This window comes from Rana temporaria, chromosome 8 (assembly GCF_905171775.1).
Source record: "Rana temporaria chromosome 8, aRanTem1.1, whole genome shotgun sequence".
Taxonomy (NCBI): domain Eukaryota; kingdom Metazoa; phylum Chordata; class Amphibia; order Anura; family Ranidae; genus Rana; species Rana temporaria.
Genome location: NC_053496.1, coordinates 49,696,799 through 49,721,304, shown reverse-complemented (window position 1 = coordinate 49,721,304; position 24,506 = coordinate 49,696,799). Strand labels below are relative to the sequence as shown.

At 43.9% G+C, this 24,506-nt stretch overlaps 1 protein-coding gene across 1 annotated transcript in view; it reads right to left on the bottom strand.

Moving 5' to 3' along the window:
• The window catches only part of LOC120946920 (alpha-2-macroglobulin-like protein 1), a 174,381-nt gene extending 158,129 nt beyond the window's left edge, over positions 1–16,252 (bottom strand). The window contains exons 1-4 of the mRNA XM_040361744.1: positions 16,145–16,252; positions 12,543–12,726; positions 8,378–8,537; positions 4,673–4,725 (exon numbers count right to left, since the gene is read on the bottom strand). Coding sequence (XP_040217678.1) covers positions 4,673–4,725; positions 8,378–8,537; positions 12,543–12,726; positions 16,145–16,212 — 465 coding nt within the window. The 5' untranslated portion in view covers positions 16,213–16,252. The remainder of the gene's footprint in view (positions 1–4,672; positions 4,726–8,377; positions 8,538–12,542; positions 12,727–16,144) is intronic.
• Positions 16,253–24,506: the final 8,254 nt, after the last annotated feature.

Genomic DNA, 24,506 nt, shown 5'->3' with positions numbered 1-24,506 from the left:
ATCTTAATCATGCCCTCTGAGCATAAAATATTTTTTTTTTTTTTTTTTACCAAACACTTTTTATTTAGTAACAATAATTATTATTTAAACTAATGCTTATCAAAGCAGAACAAAGGTGCTTTTTTATTAATTTTTTTTTTGTCTATGGATTGCATAGACAAAAAAAAAGAAAAATCAATTTTGCTAAATACAGTGGAACCTTGGATTACGAGCATAATCTGTTCCAGGAAAATGCTTGTAATCCAAAGCACTCGCATTTCAAATCGAGCTTCCCCATAGAAGTCAATGGAAACGAAGATAATTTGTTCCGCATTGACTTCTATTGCATTCAATACCGCATGTGGCCAGAGGTGGGGGGCGCTGGAGAGTCTCGGAAATACTCGGGGAATGCTCAGCTGAACTCGGAAACCCTTGGAAAGGCTCGGAACCATTCAGGAACAGAGTATTTTCGAGTGATTCTGAGTATTTCCGAACCATTTCAAGTGTCACTGGCGCCCCTGTACCTCTGACCAAATGCGGTACTGCACACCCCATTGGCTTGAATTCTGCTTGTTTTGCGAGACAACACTCGCAAACCGAGTCAGGATTTTAAAAAAAAGTTGCTCGTTTTTTTTTAAAACTCTCGTTAACCGCGTTACTCGTTAACCATGGTTCCACTGTATAATCAAAAGCATTGGTTGTATTAAAATATACGGCGTATAGCGCGCACCCCTAATGTAGCCCTGACATTCCTGGAAAAAAAATGTTTTATACTTACAGTTTTGGTGTCTTGCAAGGGCGTCCATCGGCGGCCTTGTCCGGTCAGGCGGCCATCGTGGTGTCCTCCCGCGCTGTCTCCGAGTCGAATCCCCGCTTCCCGCGCTGTGTTTGAACCACTCCGCCGACATATACCTAGCACAGTACACTCGGGTATAGTCGGGCAGGCTTGGCTCCTCTCGCGTAAAGGACGTACAGGACGCACAGGATGTGGCGCGAGAGGAGCCGAGTCTGCCCGAGTATACCTGAGTGTACTGCACTCGGTATATGTCGGCGCAGTGGTTCAAACACGGCGCGGGAAGCGGGTATCGGTGTATATCGCGCACCCACGATTTTGCCCTGATTTTAAGGGCAAAAAAGTGCGCGTATACGCCGATAAATACGGTATATATATATACATATATAGTTTATAGACCCTTATCTTAAAGCCCAACCCCAACAACTAAAAAAAAATCTTCTGCATGCTTGTCTATTTGGCAATAACTTTGTCCTTACTTAAAGCCCAACCTCGGAAAATGTTAAATTATCCCTTGCATTTGGACTGTGCCCACACTACCAGTGTCATCTTAAGAGCATTATAGGCCCCCGGGCAATACAGTGCACAGGGGCCCTGTCTACTCAATCACGCAAGAGAATTTACTGACAAAAATCATAAAATTTACTGGCAGAACCACATTTTTTACTGCCAGTGCAAAAAAAGTACCTAAAATTACAGTTTTCAGTGCCGAACAATGCAAATGTCAGTATTTAAACTATACACATATACAGTAGCTAGTGCTATTAGCAATGTGTTTAAGTTAAACAAAAGTAAAAAAAAATGTCTTCATTGACATGAAGGTCAGGTTACTATAACCCAGCCAGCACAGAGTTTCCTCTTACATCAGAGTCTGCAGGATTCCCCCTTACAGTGAAAGGGAACTCTTATGTAAAGGGGAACGCTGCAGATCATGATCTAAGGAGGGAACTCTGATGTGGAGGGGGGCTCTGGTGACCAGAGACCACCTTATATCAGAGTCCGCTGCTTTCTCTTTCCCACTTACATCAGGGTCCGCAGACTGAGTTCCCCCTTGCATTGTAAGGGGGAATCCTGCAGACTCTGATGTAAAGGGGAACTCTGATGTGGGGTGCACTCTGGTGAGTAAATACACTAAGGTAAGGGGGGGTCACTAATATAGGAGGGGGAACCTTTATATCAGTGCCCCCTTACATTTTTTTACATCAGCAACCCCCCGCACTCGTGGAGGACCGGATCTTCTATGTGATTTCCGCAAACTGGGCATGGGCAGTTCTAACCCGTCACTCTCCACAATTTTTTACTGGAGTTGCTGGGCAGCCGGTGGGGCCCCCCAGGCAAGCGGGGCCCCCGGGCAACTGCCCAGCGTGCCCAATGGAAAAGATGGCCCTGCACACTACAAGGCCTAATTGCTCATTTAGGTCTAGGAGAACAAGCTAGAACAGCTCTCACAGTGTCTGCACTCCATCCACCCATCCACCTGACATCATCAAGACCAGAGCAGGGTTCCTAGCTCTGCAATGGACATTAGGATGCTTAGAAACAGTCCACCGCTGGATCATGGGGGAGTACCAATGCCTGGGGGAGTGGAGGATGAGGTAAGTAAAAAGTGTTCACTTCTCCCCTTAAGCTATTCTCCCCTTTGCACTTTGTGAATGGTCCTGTAGTCTTCTGGCACCTGTGATGTGTCCCAGAAGGCTGCAGGGGAGAGAACTTCTGTCTCAGATTACCACATCGCATATGACCAGAAGTGGGAGCGGGTACCTGTCAAAACCAGGTACCCAATCCCCCCGAAAAAGTACGAAATGTGGCAGTGGAGGGGGATGCAAACAAGCGGAACTTCCCATTTTGAGTAAAGTTCCACTTTAAGTAATGAGGTCAAATTAACAGACCAATGGTAGAAATGTAAAAATCGCTATGGTCCACAGGAGGTGTACAGGTATGAGAGCTGAACTCTCAGCCTTTCAGTAAAACACTAAACTATCTAACCGTCTCCAGCTGTTCATAAAAATACTGAATTTTTGAAAATGTATTATTTTGGTTTTGTTTTGTATATACCTATAGCAAGGGTATGATTCACCTTTATCCAAAGCTGCACAGTTCGCTTTTATCTACAAATGCCCCTTATTTATTTATTTTTAAGTAAAGGTGAACTAACCCTTTAGGCCCCTTTCACACTTGTACAACTTCAAAGTCGTGCGACTGTCGCGATTTCAGCGCGATTTTGTATCAGTACTACTTTGCCACAACTTTGGCATTAACCAGCGAAAACATACATGGTGTGAGGTAATTCCTTTTCTTTCCATAGTTGTTTCCAGTTCCTGTTTGCTTCCTGGTTGTTGTGGTGTGTTGTGACAGAAAATGTTTGCTACTCAATATATTGCCACAGCAGTTGTCATTGCTGCTGCAGCAGTAGCAGTGCATGAGGAAGAAGAGGAGAGGACAAGGACATCTCTTTTTTGGGGCTGTTTGGAGCACATTGTTCATCAGGGAATAACCAGGAAGTGAATGTGTGCTAGAAAAATGTGCTTGGGAGGGGCTACTATGTTGAAAGGATTGGGTGGGACAAGGGTCAAAAAGCTGCTTGTGCTTACAGCTTGTGCTTACAAAGTCGTACTGAAATCGTACTGAAATCGTGTCTATATTATTCAGGTACGATTTGCATGCTACATTGCAAAAAGGGTTTAACATTGAGGTCTATGGACATCAACTCACATGGAAGTTGGACCAAAGTAGTGCAGGGACTACTTTGCAGTTGGCATGACTTAAAGTCGTGCCAATATGAATGGAAGTCATCAGGGCTGGACTGGGACAAAAATTTGGCCCTGGACTTCATCCAGACTGGCCCACTTTGACAGGTCTCTCCCATGGCGGCCAAACAACTCCCGAACCCCCCCCCCCCCCCCCCCGGCCACTAGCCGTTCTACTTTATTAGAGTAGAATGGCTGGTACTGGTACTCTTATAGGCAGTACCAGTGGGGAAGCTAGGCATTATTTCACCCGGGGCAAAAAATCAGTTTGGTGCCCCACCTTATGGGACAAGATTAGGCAGAAGTGAGAAACTCCCAGGCCATCGCTGTTAAATCAGCTGTCTGTCCCCTCCCCCATGCTCCTCTGTTGTCCCCCCTGCTCCTCTGGTCCTCCCCTGCTTCTTTGTCCCCCCAGGTGAGCGCTGCAGGGAGGGAGAGGAGGTGAGCACTGCGGGAAGGGAGAGACAGAGGGGCGGCGGCGGTCCGCTGTCACTGAAGCCGGCCCACTGAGCCATCGGCCCACCGGGAAACTCCCTGTAGTCCCAATGGCCAGTCCATCCCCGGAAGTCATTGAAAATCATGGAGAATGACTTGTCATGCGATTTTGCAGTCCAAAATCGTGGCACAAGTCATATAAGTGTGAAAGAGGACTTAAAATGGCTGTCAAGTTTGCCAAGAACATCAAAGAGACATCATGACTCTTGCTTGAACTATCTATAATTTGAAATGACAATGGACTGTCATGCCTTCATCTTCAGCCTTCTGAATAATGGACTTTATACTGTATATAAGCTCAGGCCAACTACTGCCTAACAATATACTGTGTCCTTTTAAAGTTTGTCCAGTGCCCAAAGAGGACTGTAATGATGGATTGCTCTTCATAGTCATGGTGCTCACATTTACAGAGTTGGTGGTATCGTGGTGTGAGCATGTTAACTTTATTTCATCTAAAGCTGGCCACACATTTTATTGGCTGATTGTACAATCAGCTATTACAATCCCTATTAGGTATACAACAGTTATACAGAGCAACTGCCTAGCTGATTGGCAACACCTTTTTTTGCCTTCTCTACTTGCATATTCATAATCAACAGAAATAGAATGTTTCTACATCATTTTATCAGTTTCTGCTCTCTGTAAAATATTAACTTACATTTTCATTTGAAATGTGGAAATCGTGGTCAAGTGACACCAGTCGGAACTTCACTGAAATAATGAAATAGGTTTCAGTAATTATAATGATAATTTAACACTTTAACACAATGAATGTGTTCTCTAACAATACAAAGCAACTGAAAATAATAGCAAGCTTCTGTCATTCCCTGCACATCTTTTGTGCAACATCAGATCCCAAATGGAAACATCCGCACTCAGGCACAGTGAGCGATTAATGGGCTTAAAGTGAATGGGCCAGATTCACATAGAGATACGACGGTGTATCTCCTGATACACCGTCGTATCTCTGACTTAGGCCCGTCGTATCTATGCGACTGATTCATAGAATCAGTTACGCATAGATATGCCTAAGATCCGACAGGGGGCGCGGGGGGCTTCTCGCTGATTTACGTTGAGAAATATGTAAATTAGCGAGATACGCCAATTCACGAACGTACGCGGGCCCGACGCAAGGTTACGATGTTTACGTAGCTGTTTTCCCGGCGTATACTTACCCCTGCCTCTATGAGGCGCAGCCAATGTTAAGTATAGCCGCCGTTCCCGCGTCAATTTTTGTTTTTCTTACATCGTTTGCGTACGCCGATTCTCTAACCCGCTCGTTGCAAGTTACGCTGACGCCGAAACCACTGACGTCCTAGCGACGTCAGTGGGAGCAATGCACGCCGGGAAAAATCGCGGACGGCGCATGCGCATTTAAATCGGCGCGGGGACGCGCCTGATTTAAATAGTACACTCCCCCTAACCGCGGAATTTGAATTCCGCCGGGGGATTTACGATCCGCCGCCGCAAGTTTGGAGGTAAGTGTTTTGTGAATTACCCACTTGCCTCTCAAACTTGCGGCAGCGGATCTTAAATCACAAAGGGCCAGATCCTCAAAAGGGATACGCCGGCGTATCCCTGTTTCTAACTATGGAACTGATCCACAGGATCAGTTTTCCATAGTTAGGCAGAAGATCCGACATGTGTAAGGGACTTACACTGCCGGATCTTAGGATGCAGTACAGCATCCGCCGCTGGGGGCATTTCGTGTCGAAATGCCGCCTCGGGTATGCAAATTAGCACTTACGGAGATCCACAAAGCTTTTACGCTTTGTTTTTTCTCCGTAAGTTTTAGTTTGCAAACGCAAAATTAGGGCTGCTTTTACAAAGTGTAAACTGTTTACACCTTGTAAAAACAGACCCTTCTGTCCAGCGACGCGTTTTTTTTTTGTTTTGAATTTTTTTTTTTTCGCCGTATTTTTTTTTTCCCGACGCAACTTTATTGACCGGTCACAATCCACAAAGCTCGGCGTAACGTAATTTCGCGCTATGCACGTCGGGAAAATGACGTCACGAGCATGCGCAGTACGGCCGGCGCAGGAGCGTGCCTAATTTAAATGGGAATCGCCCCCATGAAAAGAGGAACGCCTTGCGCCTGCGGAATTTAAGTTACACAGCCCAAAATTTCTAGGTAAGTGCTTTGTGGATCGGGCACTTAGGTAGAAATTTTAAGGCAGTGTAACTTAAATGGGAAAAATTAAGTTACGCCGGATCTTTGTGGATTACCCCCATAGATCACGCGGATCTAAAGATCCGCTGATCTATGTGAATCTAGCCCAATGTACGCTGTTTTGCCATTTGTTTTCTTAAGGGCTAAATATCTATTTTAAATGTTTTTCATGCCATATATATGAACAATTGCAGATGAAAATGTATGATTTATGATTTCCAATCAACAGACAGAGCTGTACACTCTGTTTCTCTTTTGCCTTTCTATACGTAATTGCTCTGTTAAAAGATGTAAGTAAAGGCATTTTAGTTTTGTATTGAGTGGGCATAGTTTAGACCCTTTGTCAAGTTTTTATTGCTGTCCTCTTTGGATAGATTCAGCCTTCTTTTTTTCAGCCGAACATTGCTACTGAGACAGTAAGGACTCTTTCAGACAGAAAGCAGTAACTACCACTCTCTGGAAAAAGACTTACGGTGGATCGCTTTTCAGAAGGCGTTTGGGCAGCATATGCGACCTCCTGAATGTGTTTTTTTTCCAAGGGGGATTTCGTATTAAAATACTGCATAACAACCACAAGCCAAAAGTTTGGATCATGGTTACAGCGTGTTTTGGGTAATCCTGTAATGGGTATGTTTGACAGGTGGTCTTGCCTGTCAAACTCTGCAAGCTGACTCCAATTTGTCAAAATGTGTGCAGTCCATTCAGCAGCAATAGTTTTTAGCTGGGTGGTCACAGTAAAACTGTGGATAACTTCCCAAAGTTAGGGGAAATCAAAAAAGATTGAGTTGTACTAGAGTAAGGCCCCTTTCACACGGGGCGGATCAGTAATGCTCAGCGGGGATCGCTCCATTGATCCCCGCTGAGCCGGCGGATGACAGGGTGGTCCCCGCACACTGTGCAGAGACCGCCCTGTCTTTTCTACGCTCTGCCCTATGGGGGAATCGGATGAACACGGACCGTCTGTCCGTGTTCACCCGATCCGATAGTTGGATGGAAAAGTAGGTTTTTCCTCCATCACACTTTGGCGGATCGGAGCGTGTCGGATGTCAGCGGGCATGTCACCGCTGACATCCGCGGCTCCATAGAGGAGCACGGAGCGCCCGTTCAGGTCCGCCTAAAAAAACTGGCAGGCGGACCTGAACGGGCCGCCCGTGTGAAAGAGCCCTAAGAGGTGAAGAAAAGCCCTCTTAAAGAGACAAATGTTCCTGTAACTCTCTAAGATAAATGTTTTATTCACTTTGGAGAAATTTCTCCTTATTACTTGTTGCACCTCCAGGATAAAAAGTCCCTTCCATACTTAAAAAAAGGTTAAAGGAGTTGTAAAGGTTCCCATTGTTCTTTGCATAAAAATAACAATACTTATACTTACCTGCTCTGTGTAGGGTTTTGCACAGAGTGGCCCCAATCCTCCTCTTCTGGGGTGCCCTGCTGCTGCTTCAGGCCCCTCCCCCCTATCAAGTGCCCCCACGGAGAGCAGCTTTCCCTGGGGGCACCCGTGCGAGCGTGGTCCCAAGTCCCACTGCTGCATCCATTGACACAGACAACAGGACTTGGCCCCGCCCCTGCTTTCACCTTAATTTATAGAATGCATTAAGGTAAAAAAACTTGAAACTTTAAAACCGCTTTAAGCTTTACAAACATTGTAATGAGCCCTCTAAATTTGTGCACAAGAACTAAAAGTGAGAAAAGTCACTTCCCTCTTTTCCTCCTCCATTTTTTGTTCAGAATGACTATATGCAGCTTTAGTGAAAAGAGTATCAAGGTAAACAGCCTCTGCTGGCTTCTTTCATTAGGAAATCATTTTTCACCACCAGTCTCATGAGTGTTGCATTAAATGTTTATATATATATACTGTATATATATATATATATATATATATATATATATATATATACACACTGTATATATATATATATACACTGTGTATATATATATATATATATATATATATATATATATATATATATATATATATATAATAAAAAATATATAAGAACAATAGCGTAAAAACACTAATAAACTTAAAATATAATTCTTCATACACGGCAGTAAAAGAAGCATGGGCTGGCCACGCAAAAAAAATGGCTGCCTAGGATAACCGCTTGAGCTGTATTTATAAGAGGCCCTTTCAAAGACAGGACTGCATGGGACAGAAATTATTTGCATTAAAGTGGAACTTCATATAACTCTTACCTATATCATTGGGCTTGTATGTAGATTTGTCTGTCTGGACGACACAGGAATAATGTTTCTTGGCTATATGAATTTTCCTGGTCTCATCGATTTTCAGGTCCTCTCCTTGCCCAGAGATATGGAATGACCAGTCTTTGCTACTTTCCTCCACTGAAGGAACCTGTTTCGGAAAACAGAACAGATTTTGATGTTATTTTCATCATGAGACTTTGTAATGTAGGTCTTCATGCCACTGTTATTGGTTATTGAGGACATAATGGTAGTTACATGCTGTATTGCTTACTGTCGATAGAAAAAAAACATGCCAATAATGACGCTTGCAACACGGTACTTACCTTACAATAAATAGTCCCTGCGAAAAGTAAAAAAAAATCTAATAATCATTACATTGAAATGATTTAAAAACATTATGGACCATACAAAATGTAAATCAAGGAATATTATATAGCAGGTAGCCCTGTAACAAATTAAATGGGCACTAAAACTGTGTGCTGCTATTAAATATGGAGGAGGGACTCCACCTGTCAAAATACAAGACGGGCAAGGAGTAGAAACCACCAATCAAAACCTCCTCCAGATACCCAAGGCCAGATACAAGTCCAAAGGAGATCGAAGATTTGCAGTCCAGGGACCTCGCCTGTGGAATGCACTACCAACCACCATCCGACTGGAGTCGGACCAATTGGCCTTTAGGAGAAAGATTAAAACCCATCTCTTCTGAGGTCAAGGGGTTCCTTACCCATGAAATGGATACAGCACCCAGAGGCGATTCAGTTCGCATGTGTTGCGCTTTACAAGTCTCTCTCTCTCTCTCTCTCTCTCTCTCTCTCTAGAAACAGCACACAACAAATAATGTAGGTTGACTTGGTGAACTTTATTAAAAGCAATGTAAGCTATTCCTAAGGGTAAGCATGAAAGCATATGAAGCCCATAAGGATTGAGGCTCAGCTGAGGAAGAGCAGGGATTCTTGAAACGTGACCACGCCGGATCTGAGGAATGGGACTATTGGTTGGGTAGCCTGCATGCTCTCCTATTCCGGCAGGCTTTACAGTGACCTGGATGCTGTGCCCTGGCTCTTATTCATCCTGTGTTCATATGCTTCCATTGGGAGTAGCTTACATTGCTTTTATTAAAGTTCACTGAGTCAAACTACACTATTTGTTGTGTGCGGTTTCTCCTCCTTGCCCTTCTTGCACCCCTTACTGTCCCTTTTCTAAATGTATCTGCCATGATTTATAGCATCCCTTTTAGAAGAAAAATGACTAGTACAGTGGCTGATGATTCTTCATTAGCACCTTCTGTTTACTATTGTATGGATACTACCTGACCTAGGTTTCTGTCTGCTCTATGGGCCTGCCAAGCTGCGGTTTTAACAAACCCATAGAGTTTAAGCATATTGTACTTTTGAGCATAGGTGTGCGCAGCCTATAGCATTAGGGTGTGCACCCCAAAGCTCAAATACATACTACCGATCACTCACAATGAAAGGGAAGGGGCCAGTAAGTTACATATTTACCGGCCCCTTCCCCCACTCATCCTAAAACATCCCCACAGCAACAGCCGGAGGGAGAGTGGAAAAGCCAGCACTGCAAGGGGAAGCATTCAAGTGGCCTAACAGATTGAAGCCAAAAGGAAGGCTAAGACAAGAAGCACCTGTCACCAGCTCCCTGGGGGTCTATAAAATGTAAAACACTTTTAATATCCACTTTAAACACATGCAAATATAGCTTTCAGTGGTCTTGAGAACATCAAAGAGATATGTTTTCTATTACAGGTCAATTTTAGTTAGTGTGTGTTTAGTATGTTTTAGGTTTTCCTTTAACCACTTGACACCCGGAAGATTTTACCTACTACTTTTTTGCTATTTGGGACTGTGCTAATTTAACTGGTAATTGAGTGGTCATGCAACACTGTACACAAATTATATTTACAGTATATCATTTTTTTTCACACAAATAGAGCTTTCTTTTGGTGGTATTTGATCACCATTGAGTTTTTTATTTTCTGTGATATTAATGAAAAAATAAAACTTTTGGAAAAATCCAATATTTTTATTTTTTGTTATAAAACATATCTAATACAATAAAAATAAAAAAAATCTAATTTCTTCATGAATTTAGGCTAAGATGTATTTTGCTACATGTCATAAAAAAATCACAATAAGTGTATAATATTTGGTTTGCTTTAAAGTTCATTTAATTAAAGCCTATTTTTTTTTTATACTAGTAATGGCGGTGATCAGTGACCTATAGTGGGACTACAATAGTATGGTGAGCAATCTGACACAAACTGACGCTGCCTGGGGGGGGACACTAACTGACCAACACTGACATCAATAGTGACACTAATACAGTGATTAGTGATAATATTATACACTATCACTGTACTAATGACACTGTCTGGGAATAGGTTAACATCTAAGGGTGATCAAGGGATTAAATATGTGCCTAACAATGTGTAATGTGTGTGTTATGTGGTGCATTTGCTAAGTGATATCGCTGTTTTTTTCCCTGCTTTGCAGGGAATAATAAAAAAAAAAAAACTGGCCCTGTTGTACCGGACCTGGCCAGCAGGGGGGCACAGGCAATCTGAACAGCATCGGAATTGATACAAAATAAAAAATAAAATATTCCTCCAGCCAGCACCCCATGACCCATCACCAACCAATCCAAGCACAACCCACATCCACTGACATTTGGTGTTTACAAGTTAAAATCCGTATTTTTTGCTAGAAAATTACTTAGAACCCCCAAACATTATATATATCCCTGGATAGCCAATCGCCAGCTAAAAAAATGATACCGGGATGATGCCTGCAGCTGCGGGCATCATCCCGGGAATAATCACCAAAAGCCGAGTACGCAAATGTTGCGTACGCTCTGCGACAAAGGGTTAAATTCACAAGGACATTTGTTTTACCACTACTATTCCTTCTATATTGGCTTTTAAAATGTACACATTCAGCAATTTAGAATTTGGATGAAAGGTTTAGCAATGGGAAACACTTTTTGAAAGATTATAGTTGTATATAAAATGCACTATTTAAGATCAGACCAAAATGAGGGACAAATGAGAGGGACAGAGGGACATTGCTCCAAATCAGAGACAGTCTCTCTAAATCAGGGAATGTTGGGAGCTATGTATGCATATGCCATACCTAACCAAAATCCCAAATCACGGTTGTGTTGTTTATTTAGTTGGGCGATAAACTATTGTGATTTAGAAAGTGTAACAGGTACACACACTTAACAATGAAGGCCCCTTGACCCGCCCTGCACTAAGGAAAGGGAGCCTTGACTGCTGGATGCTTGGCAACTAAGCGGGGTGTCAACCTAATCAGTGAGTCGGAGTGGCTCCTTTTGGATTGGCACGAGGCGACTGAGTGGAACCGGAACTTTAGAAAAGGCTACACAGAGGCACCCCAACTACTCTCGGGAAGATTTGACGTCACACGAGTTGTCCACCCTTCCGCCCATTGTGTGTTTTCGTCACAGCTTCTTTGCAGTTTTTACCTTGCCAGCAGTTGGCATTACTTTATGGGCTATGCCCTCAAGTTTAATTACGGGTCAGTTTAATGCCCGTCTCGCACTGGTGGTGGAGACAGGCCTCTTAGACTATATGGTTTGTTCATATGCTCACGGTATAACCGTGACCGGCATGGTTACTTGTATGTTGAAGGGTATATACTTATGTTCAGAGCTTTTTTTCTCAGAAAATAGGTGCAGGAACTCAACCACGACCCCGTTCAGATTTCACAAACAGTAGAAGGGTGTTAAAGGGGCATTAAACACCAGGATTGCATTACATACAGAGTGCAGAGTTCAGGGGGGGTTACACACAGAGTGCAGAGCTGTCACTTGTAAACACAGAAACCAGACTTCTGTGTTTACAAGTGATTGTGGTGAGCAGGCGCCAAAGGGTCTGAGCCAAAGGTGGTGGAACTGAGTTCCCCCAAGTTCCCCCTGAAAAAAAGCCCTGCTTATGTTCAATAAAGCTGTGGCCTTGCCGTACTTCCAATTTAAAGTGGTCCATGTGTCTTCTTTGGGGGCAAGGTTTTTTGGTTGGGGTTTAAATAATAGGGGTGTTAAGACAAGCCTAAGCTTCTCAGCAGTCATGTGCTTTAGAGTATTAATGTCCATTTTCTTCCATTATATTTCTACTTACCAGGAAAGAGTAGCAGTGGCTAAACTCAGCTGTCGTTATGTCTTGCTTGGCTATTTCATGGATGTGATCATCTTTCCGAAGCTCTAGGTCAAGATGAAACCCATGTTCTAGACCTTGGATGGTGACGCAAGCTTTCTCCTGAGATCCCTCCTCTAACGTCTGAGGTACAAAGATCACATAGTGGCTGTAGGTAGACAAAAAGGCCAATCACAGAATTATTGCATATTTTACAGGAAAGCTGCTTTGTAAATGTTGTTTTTCTTTCTATGGTCAGTCTATCCAAGTCCATATTCTGGGCTATGTGGAACTAAATAGGCCAAGTGTATGCCTCACGAAACATAACTAGCTGGTGGGCTATTTAAACCACCAATATTTGTCCAAGTCTGGAATGTCAGTTTATATTTTTATTTTCTATTATGTAACGGGGACAAGTAAAATCCTTCAGTATTTCATCAGCCCAAGCATCAAACTGAATTTAGATAAAGTGCTTTATATCTATGTTTGCCTTATCTATACAGAAGAAAAGTGCTGAGAAATATATTACAGGAAATGTCATACTGTATATATATACATAGATATATAATTTATCCTTAAATGTGGTGGCTGCATTTATTTATTTTTAATTATAGTTTAATTATAGTTTTTTCTATATTTTCACCCCCAGTGATCCTGCCAATAACATACTTCCTGTGTTAGGATGTCTTCACTCCACTGGAAGAGCAGCAGAGACAACCCTGGACAGCAGCATTGTCAGTCTGGGGAGAGGGTAGTGTAAAATGGCCCCTTTCACACTGTGGCAGTTTTCAGATGTTTTAGCACTTGAAATAGCCTCTAAAAAGCGCCTGAACACTGCCTCCCATTCTGTACATTGTACCCCTACACATTCACCAACAAAGTGTAAACAAATGTAAAAATGACAGGAGACAGTTTTGGACAATTCCTTTATTAAAAAATAAAAAAAAAAGTGCCCGCAATGTAAATCCATTGCCAATCACGGCGTATGATGATCCAGAGAAAAAACCTGAAAAACTCCACATCCATGTGAGGCTTCCCCGCGAATGCTGTCTTTTTGCTTTGACGCTGTTATAAAGCAAAGGGCGGGGCCACCCACTGATTTAACTGAATGACCCCCGCCCCTTCTGACATCATGTGATGTCATGTGACATCAGAGGGGGCGGGATCACCCATTTACGTCACCGGGTGCCCCCGTCCTCGACTATGTAATAGCTGTCAAAGCAAAAAGACGGCAGTCGCGGGGACGCCTTCCATGGAGGTGGAGTTTTTCCTGTTTTTTTTCTATCTTTTGGGAACCCTCGATGCCATGATTGAAGATGGAGGGACATTGCAGGACACTTTTTTTTTTTTTTTTTAATAAAGGAATTGTCAAAAACTGTCTGCTGGCTTTTAACTTTTTTTGTGAATGGGTATGGGTACAATGTACCCCATACCCATTCACATAGGGCAGTGATGGTGAACCTTGGCACCCCAGATGTTTTGGAAATACATTTCTCATGATGCTCAACTACACTGCAGAGTGCATGAGCAGCATGGGAAATGTAGTTCCAAAACATCTGGGGTGCCAAGGTTCGCCATCACTGACATAGGGGGTCTGGGGGCTCCCTTGTTAAAGGGGGCTTCCAGAGTCTGATAAGCCCCCCCCCCACCTGCAGACCTTCACAACCAACGGGTAAAGGTTGAGGGGATGTGGCCCTTGTCTCCATCAACATGGGGACAAGGTGCTTTGGGGGGGACCCCAAGGCACCCTTCCCCATGTTGAGGGCATGTGGCCTCAGTTGAGGCCACATGCCCTCATTGATTCAGCTAATATTTGCACATGCTCAGTTGAGGAGTGGGGACGCTCTCTCGTCCCCCCTTTTCGTGTGGCCCGCCAGGTTGCGTGCAAGTGGTTCCTCTTAAAATCCATACCAGACTTGAAGGACCTGGTATGAATTTTGGGGGGACCCCATGCCATTAAAAAAAATATATATATTATATATATATATATACACACTAGGCTGTATGTATATATCAAATACATACGGCTGTATCTAGTGTAGTGAATGAAGAGAGATTAGGCAGCTTAGTAGTGAAAAGGCAGTGTATTTGATATATAATATACAGCATAGTATGTGTGTGTATATATATATATATATATATATATATATATATATATATATATATATACACACACATACTATGCTGTATATTATATATCAAATACACTGCCTTTGCGCTACTAAGCTGGCTAATCTCTCTTCATTCACTACACTATATACAGCCGCCGTGTAAGCAGCAGCCTTATGCCGCGTACACACGATCAGATTTTCCGTCGGAAAACCTTGGATGGTTTTTCCAACGGAATTACACTCAAGCTTGGCCTGCATACACATGGTCACACAAAAGTTCTCTGAACTTTTGTCCGTCAAGAATGCTGTGATGTACAACACTACGACGAGCCGAGAAAATGAAGTTCAATGCTTCTGAGCATGCGTCAGAATTTTGCGCATCGGAACTGCTACAGACTATCAGATTTTCCGATAGGAATTTTTTCAGTCTGAAAAATTGAGAACCAGCTCTCAATCTTTTGCTGGTGGAAATTCCGACAGCAAAAGTCCGATGGAGCATACACACGGTCGGAATTTCCGTTCAAGATCTCACATCGGACTTTTGCTGGCAGAATTTCCGATTGTGTGTATGGGGCATTATATAGTGTGGGCGTGGACTTAGACACCTGATCCATGATTGGCCAAAGAAACCCTGCCTTTGGCCAATCATGGCTCTCACAGCAGACCACGCTGTGATTGGCCAAAGCATGCAGGTCAGGTGAATGCTTTGGCCAATCATCGGACATCAATGCACTGATCCGCGGTGCTCGAATTTTCCGCGAAAGTCCCATAATGTTCGGAAGTCGGCAAACGGCGAATGCCCAATGTGCATTCCAGATAGGCCACACAGTTGCCATTAATCTATGCCTGTTTCTAACACTGTGCTTTTTGGCCTTGTCTGTCTATGGTCTATTGCAGTATTTCATTGCATTACCAAAAGACTTTTCCTGTTAATTAAGCACATACAAATACTGTATATATTCTGTATGTGTGTATATATATATATATATATATATATATATATATATATATATATACACACACACACATACAGAATATATACAGTATTTTGATGTGCTGTATTAACAAGAAAAGAACATTTGACAATAAAAACACTGCTGTTTTTGATCTTCCTCCTCTGCAAGACCTGTGACTGCCTCTAGACAAGTTTTGGATTTATATGGATCTCTTTGTGGGTGAGTACCTGGGCATTTACTTCAAGCGTAGAGTGCCATGGCTACCCTTGGAACTATATATACATATATAAATACACACACGCTACATAAACAGTTAAAAAAGGCTATAGGGCATATTTATAAAGCAACGAATGCGCCATTTACATTTACTACAGGGTAATCATTGTAACTGAAAACACATGCACCAGCAAGATTCACCTACACTTATGGATTGGTGCATGTCACATTTACTGCTTTAAAATAGATCTCTAAAGTTTTGCTTTAAAGTAGAAAAGATTAATATCTATAGTAATTGTCTTACGGATCTGTGGCAGATACAAGTGTTGGGCTGCAGATGACCAGGCAGACGGACACTAGGAGAAGCTGCATGTTGGGACACGTCACCTTCAATGAGTCTGAGAAATTGATCAGTTTTTATAGTAATTGCAGACATGGAAAGAGCCAATACCTCCCACTATTACCCTCCCCATCTGGGGGCAAACAAGTCCAATGGCAAATATTAGCGGAATAAAAAGATTTCAACACTGACATATGACCTCTTATCTGTGGACTTTTATACTGTTTGTAGTTTAAATATTGGACAAAAAACAGTGTACACAACTGTACTTTTGATGGCAATCTGCAAAAATATATTTTTTCCATTTTAGGCAATGCAGGAAAAATTGCATATATGGAGCTATACATTTTAAATAGTCATGCATTCACAAAAACCCATGGGGATATCTTTTCCCTGTTCCATAGTCAGTTTTATCTCACATGATGCATAGCTCCCAACTGTCCCTGATTTGGAGAAATGTCCCTTTGTCCCTCTTTGCTCCTCATTTGTCCCTCATTTTGGTCTGATCTATATAGTTGTATATAAAATGCACTTTTTATCTTTCAAAAAGTGTTTCCCAGTGCTAAACCTTTCATTTAAATTCTAAGTTGCTGCATTTGTGAATTTGAACCACTTCCCGCTAGGGTGCCCACGAGTCCCGGATTGCTCGGGACTGTCCCGGGTCCCAGGCACCTTCATTCCGGGACAATACAATGAATGAAATAGAGGACACAGCCACCCCCCTACTAACTAATAACTACATTTCCAGAACTGGTTGCTAGGGCCAGCGCTGCCTGGCATCTTGCAACCATGACAATTTACTCTCAGACAATGAGACCGGGAGCGAGGCCTGCGCCTAGTGCAGCAATGCTGTCCCCACCCACCTCGGGCATCTCCTTCTTCTCTGGCACCCAGTGGCAAGCGGCAGGGACTGGTGATCTTAACTCTCCAGATAGTGACGCCACTCCTTTCCTTCTACGCACGTGGCTCATACAGAGGGAGTGACAGCAGCACTGCATCTGGTGGCAGACTATGGGTGGCAAGCGGTACTGCATCTGGTGGCAAGTGGCACATTCACCTGACAAATAACCTGCCGCCAAATTGCCCATCAACCCTGAGACTACATTACCCAACCCCCCTGCCCCCATCATCTTTTTTGGGGGAAGGTGAGAGAGGGGGTGTGTCCCTGAATGGCAGTTTGGAAATGTGGTCACCCTACTTCCCGCCCAAGGACGTCATATGACGTCCTGGACTTTCAGTGGGGATATCTGAATGATGCCTGCAGCTACAGGCATCATTCAGATATCACTTTTTTCTGCTGGCGATTCTGTGCACCATAAGAACGATCATATTGGCAGTTCTGCCGCTTCATCGTTCTTATAGGTGACGGGATGGGACGTCCCCCCTCCCGCCACCATCCGGTGCTTCTCCAGGCTCTCCCGTGCCATCGGGACCCGGAGAAACGACCCGCCGGCATCGGATGGGAGGCATAGAGATCACTGGGGACCAGACGTTCCCCAGTCATCTTTATGGCCGTTGGAGGCCCGGGCGCGATGTTATGACGTCACACCTGGGTACCCGGAAGTAAGCAAAGCCGCAATCGTGGCTGTCGGCATGAGATCTGTAAAAATGTTTTCCCCCGCGAATTGACCCCGCATCTCTCCATAAAGAGTACCTGTCACAATATATTCCTATTACAAGGGATGTTTACATTCCTTGTAATAGGAATAAAAGTGATCAAAAAAATTAAAATGAAAAAAAAAGTGCAAAAATTATAAAAATGAAGGAAGGAAAAAAATGTATTTAAAACGCCCCTGCTCCCGGTAGCTCGCACTCAGAAGCGAACACGCACGCAAGTCCCACCCACATATGTAAACACTGCTCAAACTACACATGTGAGGTATCGCCGCCTGCGTTAGAGCGCCAGCAACTATTCTAGCACTAGATCTCCTCTATAACTCTAAACTGGTAACCTGTAGAAAAAAATTTAGTTTTGCCTATGGAGATTTTTAAGTACTGAAGTTTGGCGCCATTGCAATTTTAAAGCGTGACATGTTAGATATCTATTTACTCGGCATAACATAATCTTTCAAATTATACAAAAAATGGGGGTAACTTTACTGTTTTGTTATATTTTAATTCATGAAACCGTTGTTTTTCCCAAAAAAAGGCAGTTGAAACATTATTGAGCAAATACTGTGCGAGATAAAAAGTTGCAATGACCATTTTATTCCCTAGGGTGTCTGCTAAAAAAACATATACAGGGTGGGCCATTTATATGGATACACCTTAATAAAATGGGAATGGTTGGTGATATTAACTTCCTGTTTGTGGCACATTAGTATATGTGAGGGGGGAAACTTTTCAAGATGGGTGGTGACCATGGCGGCCATTTTGAAGTCGGACATTTTGAATCATCATCTTTTGTTTTTTCAATAGGAAGAGGGTCATGTGACACATTAAAACTTATTGGGAATTTTACAAGAAAAACAATAGTGTGCTTGGTTTTAACGTAACTTTATTCTTTCATGAGTTATTTACAAGTTTCTGACCACTTATAAAATGTGTTCAATGTGCTCTCCAGTGACATGCGGCGAGTGCTACGCTGTGGGCTCTTGCTGAATGAAGCTAGGACAGCCACTGATGTTTCTTCATTAGATCCCTTTCACACTAGATACGCCTATAGCGGAGCGTTAAAATCGCTGTAAATTTTGCTATTTTACCACAAATTTACTGCGATTTTAACGCTCCACTATAGGCGTATCCAGTGTGAAAGGGGTGTAATGAAGAAACATCAGTGGCTGTCTTAGCTTCATTCAGCAAGAGCCCACAGCGTAGCACTCGCCGCATGTCACTGGAGAGCACATTGAGGAATAGTAGTGGTAAAAAAATAAAAAAAGCACTTGTGGGTTTAACATATGATTTTTTATTGTAGAATTCTGCTTTGAGGGGGCATGGCAGGGGTGTGTCCTATGCCTACATCATTTTGCTAATAGGTGTCCCACAAAGTTGGGAGGTATGCATATGTAACTCTAGTTCCCTCACAGAAATGAATGAATACACCATTAGCTTACTTAGACCTACTTACAACTACAGGGAAGACATTAGACTAGGGGTTCTCAGCCAGGGTTCTTCCAGAGGTTGCTAGGGGCTTCTTGAGCAATGAGCAATTTCTGCCTCTCAGATAAGTTCCCACTGACACCATTGATCTTTTTTGCTACCGATTGTTCATAATGACCGCAAGTATAAGGAGCATTCTTACCACTGACCATCACATTAATGTACCATGAGTTGTAGGTATAGTCATTTTAGCAAATCCCAGAGGGAGCTGCTTTTGTTTGTTCAGTCCGTCACTCTACCTTTCAACCCCAATGAACTGTCCCAGCCCCTCTGGCACACCTAGCAATGCGATTAATAGAATAACTCAGCAGGAATACACAACACAGTTCTGTTTGTAGTTTACGTAAAGAAAAGTAAAGTTCAGGTTATCATTAGTCAGCCAGGACCTGTGTAAGTAACCAGGACTTGGTTGAAACAGTTTAAAGAAAACAGTCAGGAACACCATGCAAACAATGAAAGCAATAGGTAACAATATGTACAGATTAAATAGACTCCCCAATAACTTTTGGTGTGTGTGGGATGCTGTGGCTAAAGGGGAACCCCAGGCTGGCCTATGAGACCTCTAGTACACACCCAGTGAAATGATCTCAATACCTGTGGTGTGTCCCCTTTAAGAGCAACTGCGGTAATGTCCTGGAAGCAAAGATTTGCGTTTTATTATCTTCCCTGGCAATGTAGGAGCTCTGTGGACAATATTTGGATGTGGTATTCTGTGGAAAGCATTAAAGGTTCCTGAGCCCCTCACCAAATCCTGTACACAGTCAGCGGTCCTCCCCTGGGCAAGCGATCGATCATTCTCAGATGCAGGTGTGTCGCAGTGGCATTTAGTCCTTGAGCTGTTGCAGGGTGTCCTTTAGCATGGACAGTCTGTTCTTCTGGGCTGGAGCTGCATGAACAATCTGTTCCTCTGGGCTGGAGCTGCAGTCTGTGTGCCCCTTTCACACACACACACACACACACACAGAGTGCAGGAGAAGCTATCCTGATGGGGTGCAGGCACAAAGAGGCTCAGGTCTAATTTCTCTGGCTTTTTATCTCCTCCCCCACAGTCCTTTTCTGCTGCCTGATGATTGGCTCAGGTTCTTCCAATAGGGAGTTTACAGATAACTTCCAATAGGGAGTTTACAAACAAGCAGTTCTGAGTGTCTGTGTGTGAAGAGAGAAAGGGGGGGAAGCCCATGCTGCTGCAGCAGACAGATGTCCCCTAAAAGATTAGATCAGTCTGGAGAAGTACCTGCTACACAATCCCCCCACCAAAGAACCTTTGGTCCCCAAAGGAAATAAAAAGTCTGTAAACTATTACATGCTTTTTATATATACCCACGGGGAGAAAACAAGTTAGTGTGCACAAGAAATCAAGACAGTTTGCACTTGCATAAAACCTTGGCAGAGGAACCTCCCACAAATGAGCATAGAAAGGAAGGTTGTCCTGCCTACAGGCCACCTTAAAGGGGTTGTAAAGGTTTTTCTTTTATTTTCTAAATAGGTTCCTTTAAGCTAGTGCTTTGTTGGATCACTTACCTTTTCCTTTGATTTCCCTTCTAAATGTTTTTTTTCTTTGTTTGAATTTCTCACTTTCTGTTTCTCCTCAGTAAGCTTTTCACCATCATCCGAGTGGTGGAAAGTCATTTAGAACAGCTTACTGAACACTTTACTGAGGAGGAACAGGAAGTGAGAAATTCAGACAAAGAAAACAAAGAAAAAAAACATTTAGAAGGGAAATTGAAGGAAAAGGTAAGTGAACCAACATTGCACAAGCTTAAAGGAATTTATTTAGAAAATAAAAAACAAACCTTTACAACCCCCTTTAACTGGAATGGCCCAGCTAGATGTGCCAGGGGTGAGTTGGGGTTGTCCTCCACCAAATGTGTGGTGGAAGGATCAGGTGTCTCAAGAGTCCTTTTTGAGGTGAACACAGCTTCCTCAGAGCTTTCACCCAACATGTCATAAGTCAGTCTCTTGGGTGGGTGAATAGCCCTTCGCTCTCTCTGTTCTTTTGGCTCTGGTGTTACAGGCACACTGGACTTGGCTTTGTCCACAGCTTTTTCTTCTTCTTCCTGCATATCAGCCTCAATTTCCCCTTCTGTAAATGACTGGACATCTTTGGGGTCTGCTGTTGGCAGGGAAGATTGAGTGTCTTCCAACTCTTCAGAAGGTGGACTTTGGGGCATAAACGCAGGAGCCTCTGGTCTGAGAGTTGCAGCATCTGTCACTTTAGGCGGAGACAAAGGGGGGGGGTGGCAAACCCTGGCATTTAAGGTGGCCACAACCAGTCTATCCCCATCTCTTCATCTTCACTGTTTTCATCTTCTACAGCGAGGGGTACAGACTGTGGATCTGGCGGTGGTGACAAACTAACTGCTTCTGATAGTGGCAGTAGATGGTTGCGATGCCAAGTTTTCAGCGGGCCTGTGCTCCCCTTTGGTCAGATTTAGTACACTGGGAGTTCTGGCAGTTGCTTGCAAATGACATAAGGCTGTGACTTCCAGCAGTCAGCCAACTTGTGCTTTCCAGGGACACCCAGATTCCTTAGCAGCACCCTTTCACCTGGTTGCAAATCCTGAACTCGGACTCTGAGATCAATGTTCCTTTAATTTCTTAGTCCTCAGGCACCTTCAGTAGCTTGGGCCTTGGTCTACATACCCTCTGTGGGAGGTCGCTGAAGTATGATCTAAGGATGTGCCGAAGGCCAAGTCTACTGGTAGCTGGGCCTCCCGTCCAAACATTAGACGATAAGGGGAGTATCCTGTGGCATTGTTTGCGGTGTTGTTATAAGCGTGCACAATGGCGGCTACATGCTTGCTCCAGTGCTGTTTCTTTTCCAAACTCAAAGTCCCAAGCATATCCAGGAGGGTTCGGTTGAACCTTTCTGGCTGAGGATCTCCTTGAGGATGGTATGGGGTGGTTCTGGACTTCTTAATGCCCAACAACAAGTCTAAAAGTCTCTTAATGATGCTTCCTTTGAAATATCTCCCTTGATCAGAATGGATGCGTTGGGGCAGGCCATAGTGTACAAAGAACTTCTCCACCAAGACCTTGGCCACCGCGGATGCTTGTTGATCCTTTGTGGGAAAGGCCTGGGCATACCTAGTGAAGTGGTCAGTCACTACCAGGATATTTCCCTGTCCACTCATATCAGGCTCCAAGCACAGAAAGTCAATGCACACCAGCTCCATGGGTCCCTGACTCTGAAGATGGCCCATTGGGACGGCTCGGTGAGGCTAAGTTTTTCTTTGGATGCATCCGATACAGGAGTGGCAGTAGCCCTCGACTTAAGCCCGCATACAGGGCCTGTAGAATTGGTCCCTCACCAGGTGGAATGTCCTCTCAGGGGCCCTAGGTTGTCATGAAGAGAAGTCAATATTGTCTCCCTGTGTTTTTCCGGTAGAAATAGCTGTCATTTCTCTTTGGGATCATCAGAGGGGCCCCTTCAAGAGACCACCACTTGATGCAGTTGCAACCGATCCCACTCTCGGTGCAGTAAGGCGTGCCTCCTTCGGGGAGTCAGCGAGGACCATGTCGGGGCGTTGGTTCTTCAAGGCCTTCAATGCCAAGTTACAGAGGGGATCTTCCAACTGGTCCCTCCTCAAATCCTTCTTGGAAAGCTTCGGTAAACCTTCATCCCCCACTTGGGTGACATTGCAATAACATTTGGGGACACCAGCAGCTGAAACTCCAATGTTATTAGCCCTGGATCCTCCTCCAGCTTGGTGTTCAGCTCCCTGACGCAAGGCTCGTACTCCGTCAGCTGGGTCCACTCTTCTGGGGGGTCACTGGAGCAATGGAGCCTTCTTGACAGAGCGTCTGTATCCTTGTTCCCAACCCCCAGTCGATTCTTCAGGCTGAAAGTAAATCCCGATGAAGCAGCCAACCATCTGTGACCTGTGGCATCCAACTTGGCAGTGGTGGGGATGTAAGTGAGAAGATTATTTTCATTCTTAATCACGAACTCCGCTCCATATAGATGATCCCTCAGTTTATCCACTTTTGCTCAGGAACTCTTGGTGCGTGCCAAGCTCTGACTCACATAGGCAACAGGCCGTAGGTGGCCTTCTTGATACAGCACCCCGCCTAACCCATCTCGACTGGCGTCAACATGTAGTTCATATGGCTTGGTTGTATCTGCATAGGCCAGAACTGGGGCAGTTGTTAGACTCCACTTCAGCTGCCTAAAGGCCTCTTCACATTGGGCAGTCCACTGTTCCTGAATAGACTCTCTGGGTTTTCTGGGCCCTCCAGCTGGTCTGACAGGCCTTTTTTGTCATCATCTTCCTCCTCACTTTTCAGTAGCTCATTGAGTGGGCGAGCTATCTTAGCGAATCCCTCAACAAATCTTCTGTAGTAGGATCAGAACCCCAGGAATGCCATGAGTTCAGTCACATTAGTGGGCTTCGGGGGTCTGTGGCCACTCCATTGGCAGACACGATGTGACCAAGTAGCTGACCAAGTAGTTGACCGAGGGTTGATAAAACTGGCACTTCTTCAGAGACAGCTTCAACACCTCATTATAGAGTCTTTTCAGGACCTTCTCCAGACTCTCTTCATGCTCTTCCGGGGTCTTCTCGAAGATGATGTTGTTGGTATTCCTAAGGGGTTTTTTTTGTTTGTTCACACCGATTGCTATTTATTCACTTGATAATTCTCAGGTTTCTACCTAATTTAGGAATAAGCCCCTTCTTATCCTATTGAGGTCTCACAGACCTATTTACATATATAATTTCTTTCACTCAGTCGGTGTTTCATAATTGTAATTGATTTTTATCTAGCACTTCATTAGTGTCACATTTTAGCTTACAACAGCGCAGCTCTTCCTTTGACCATCTACGTATACCAACACCTCTATAAGGTTCATGTCATCCACAGTGTTCTACATGAGCTTTTGGAAAGTGGCTGGGGCACCGGACAAACCCTGAGGCATGAAGTCAAACTCAAAGAACCCCACCGGGGTGATAAAGGCAGTTTTCTCCATATCCTCAGGATGCATGGGATTTTGATAGTACCCGCTCTTCAAGTCCAGTACCCTGAACCACTTAGCTCCTGACAGGCTCTGCAAAGCGTCTTCTATCCATGGTGTGGTGTACTGGTCGGGAATGGTTCTTCTGTTCAGTGTCCTATAGTCGATACAAAGCCTCAGTGATCCATTCTTCTTCCGTACCACCACTATCGGAGAAGCGTATGGCTCCGGGACTCTCGGATGATACCTGCTTTCTTCAATTCTGCCAATTGT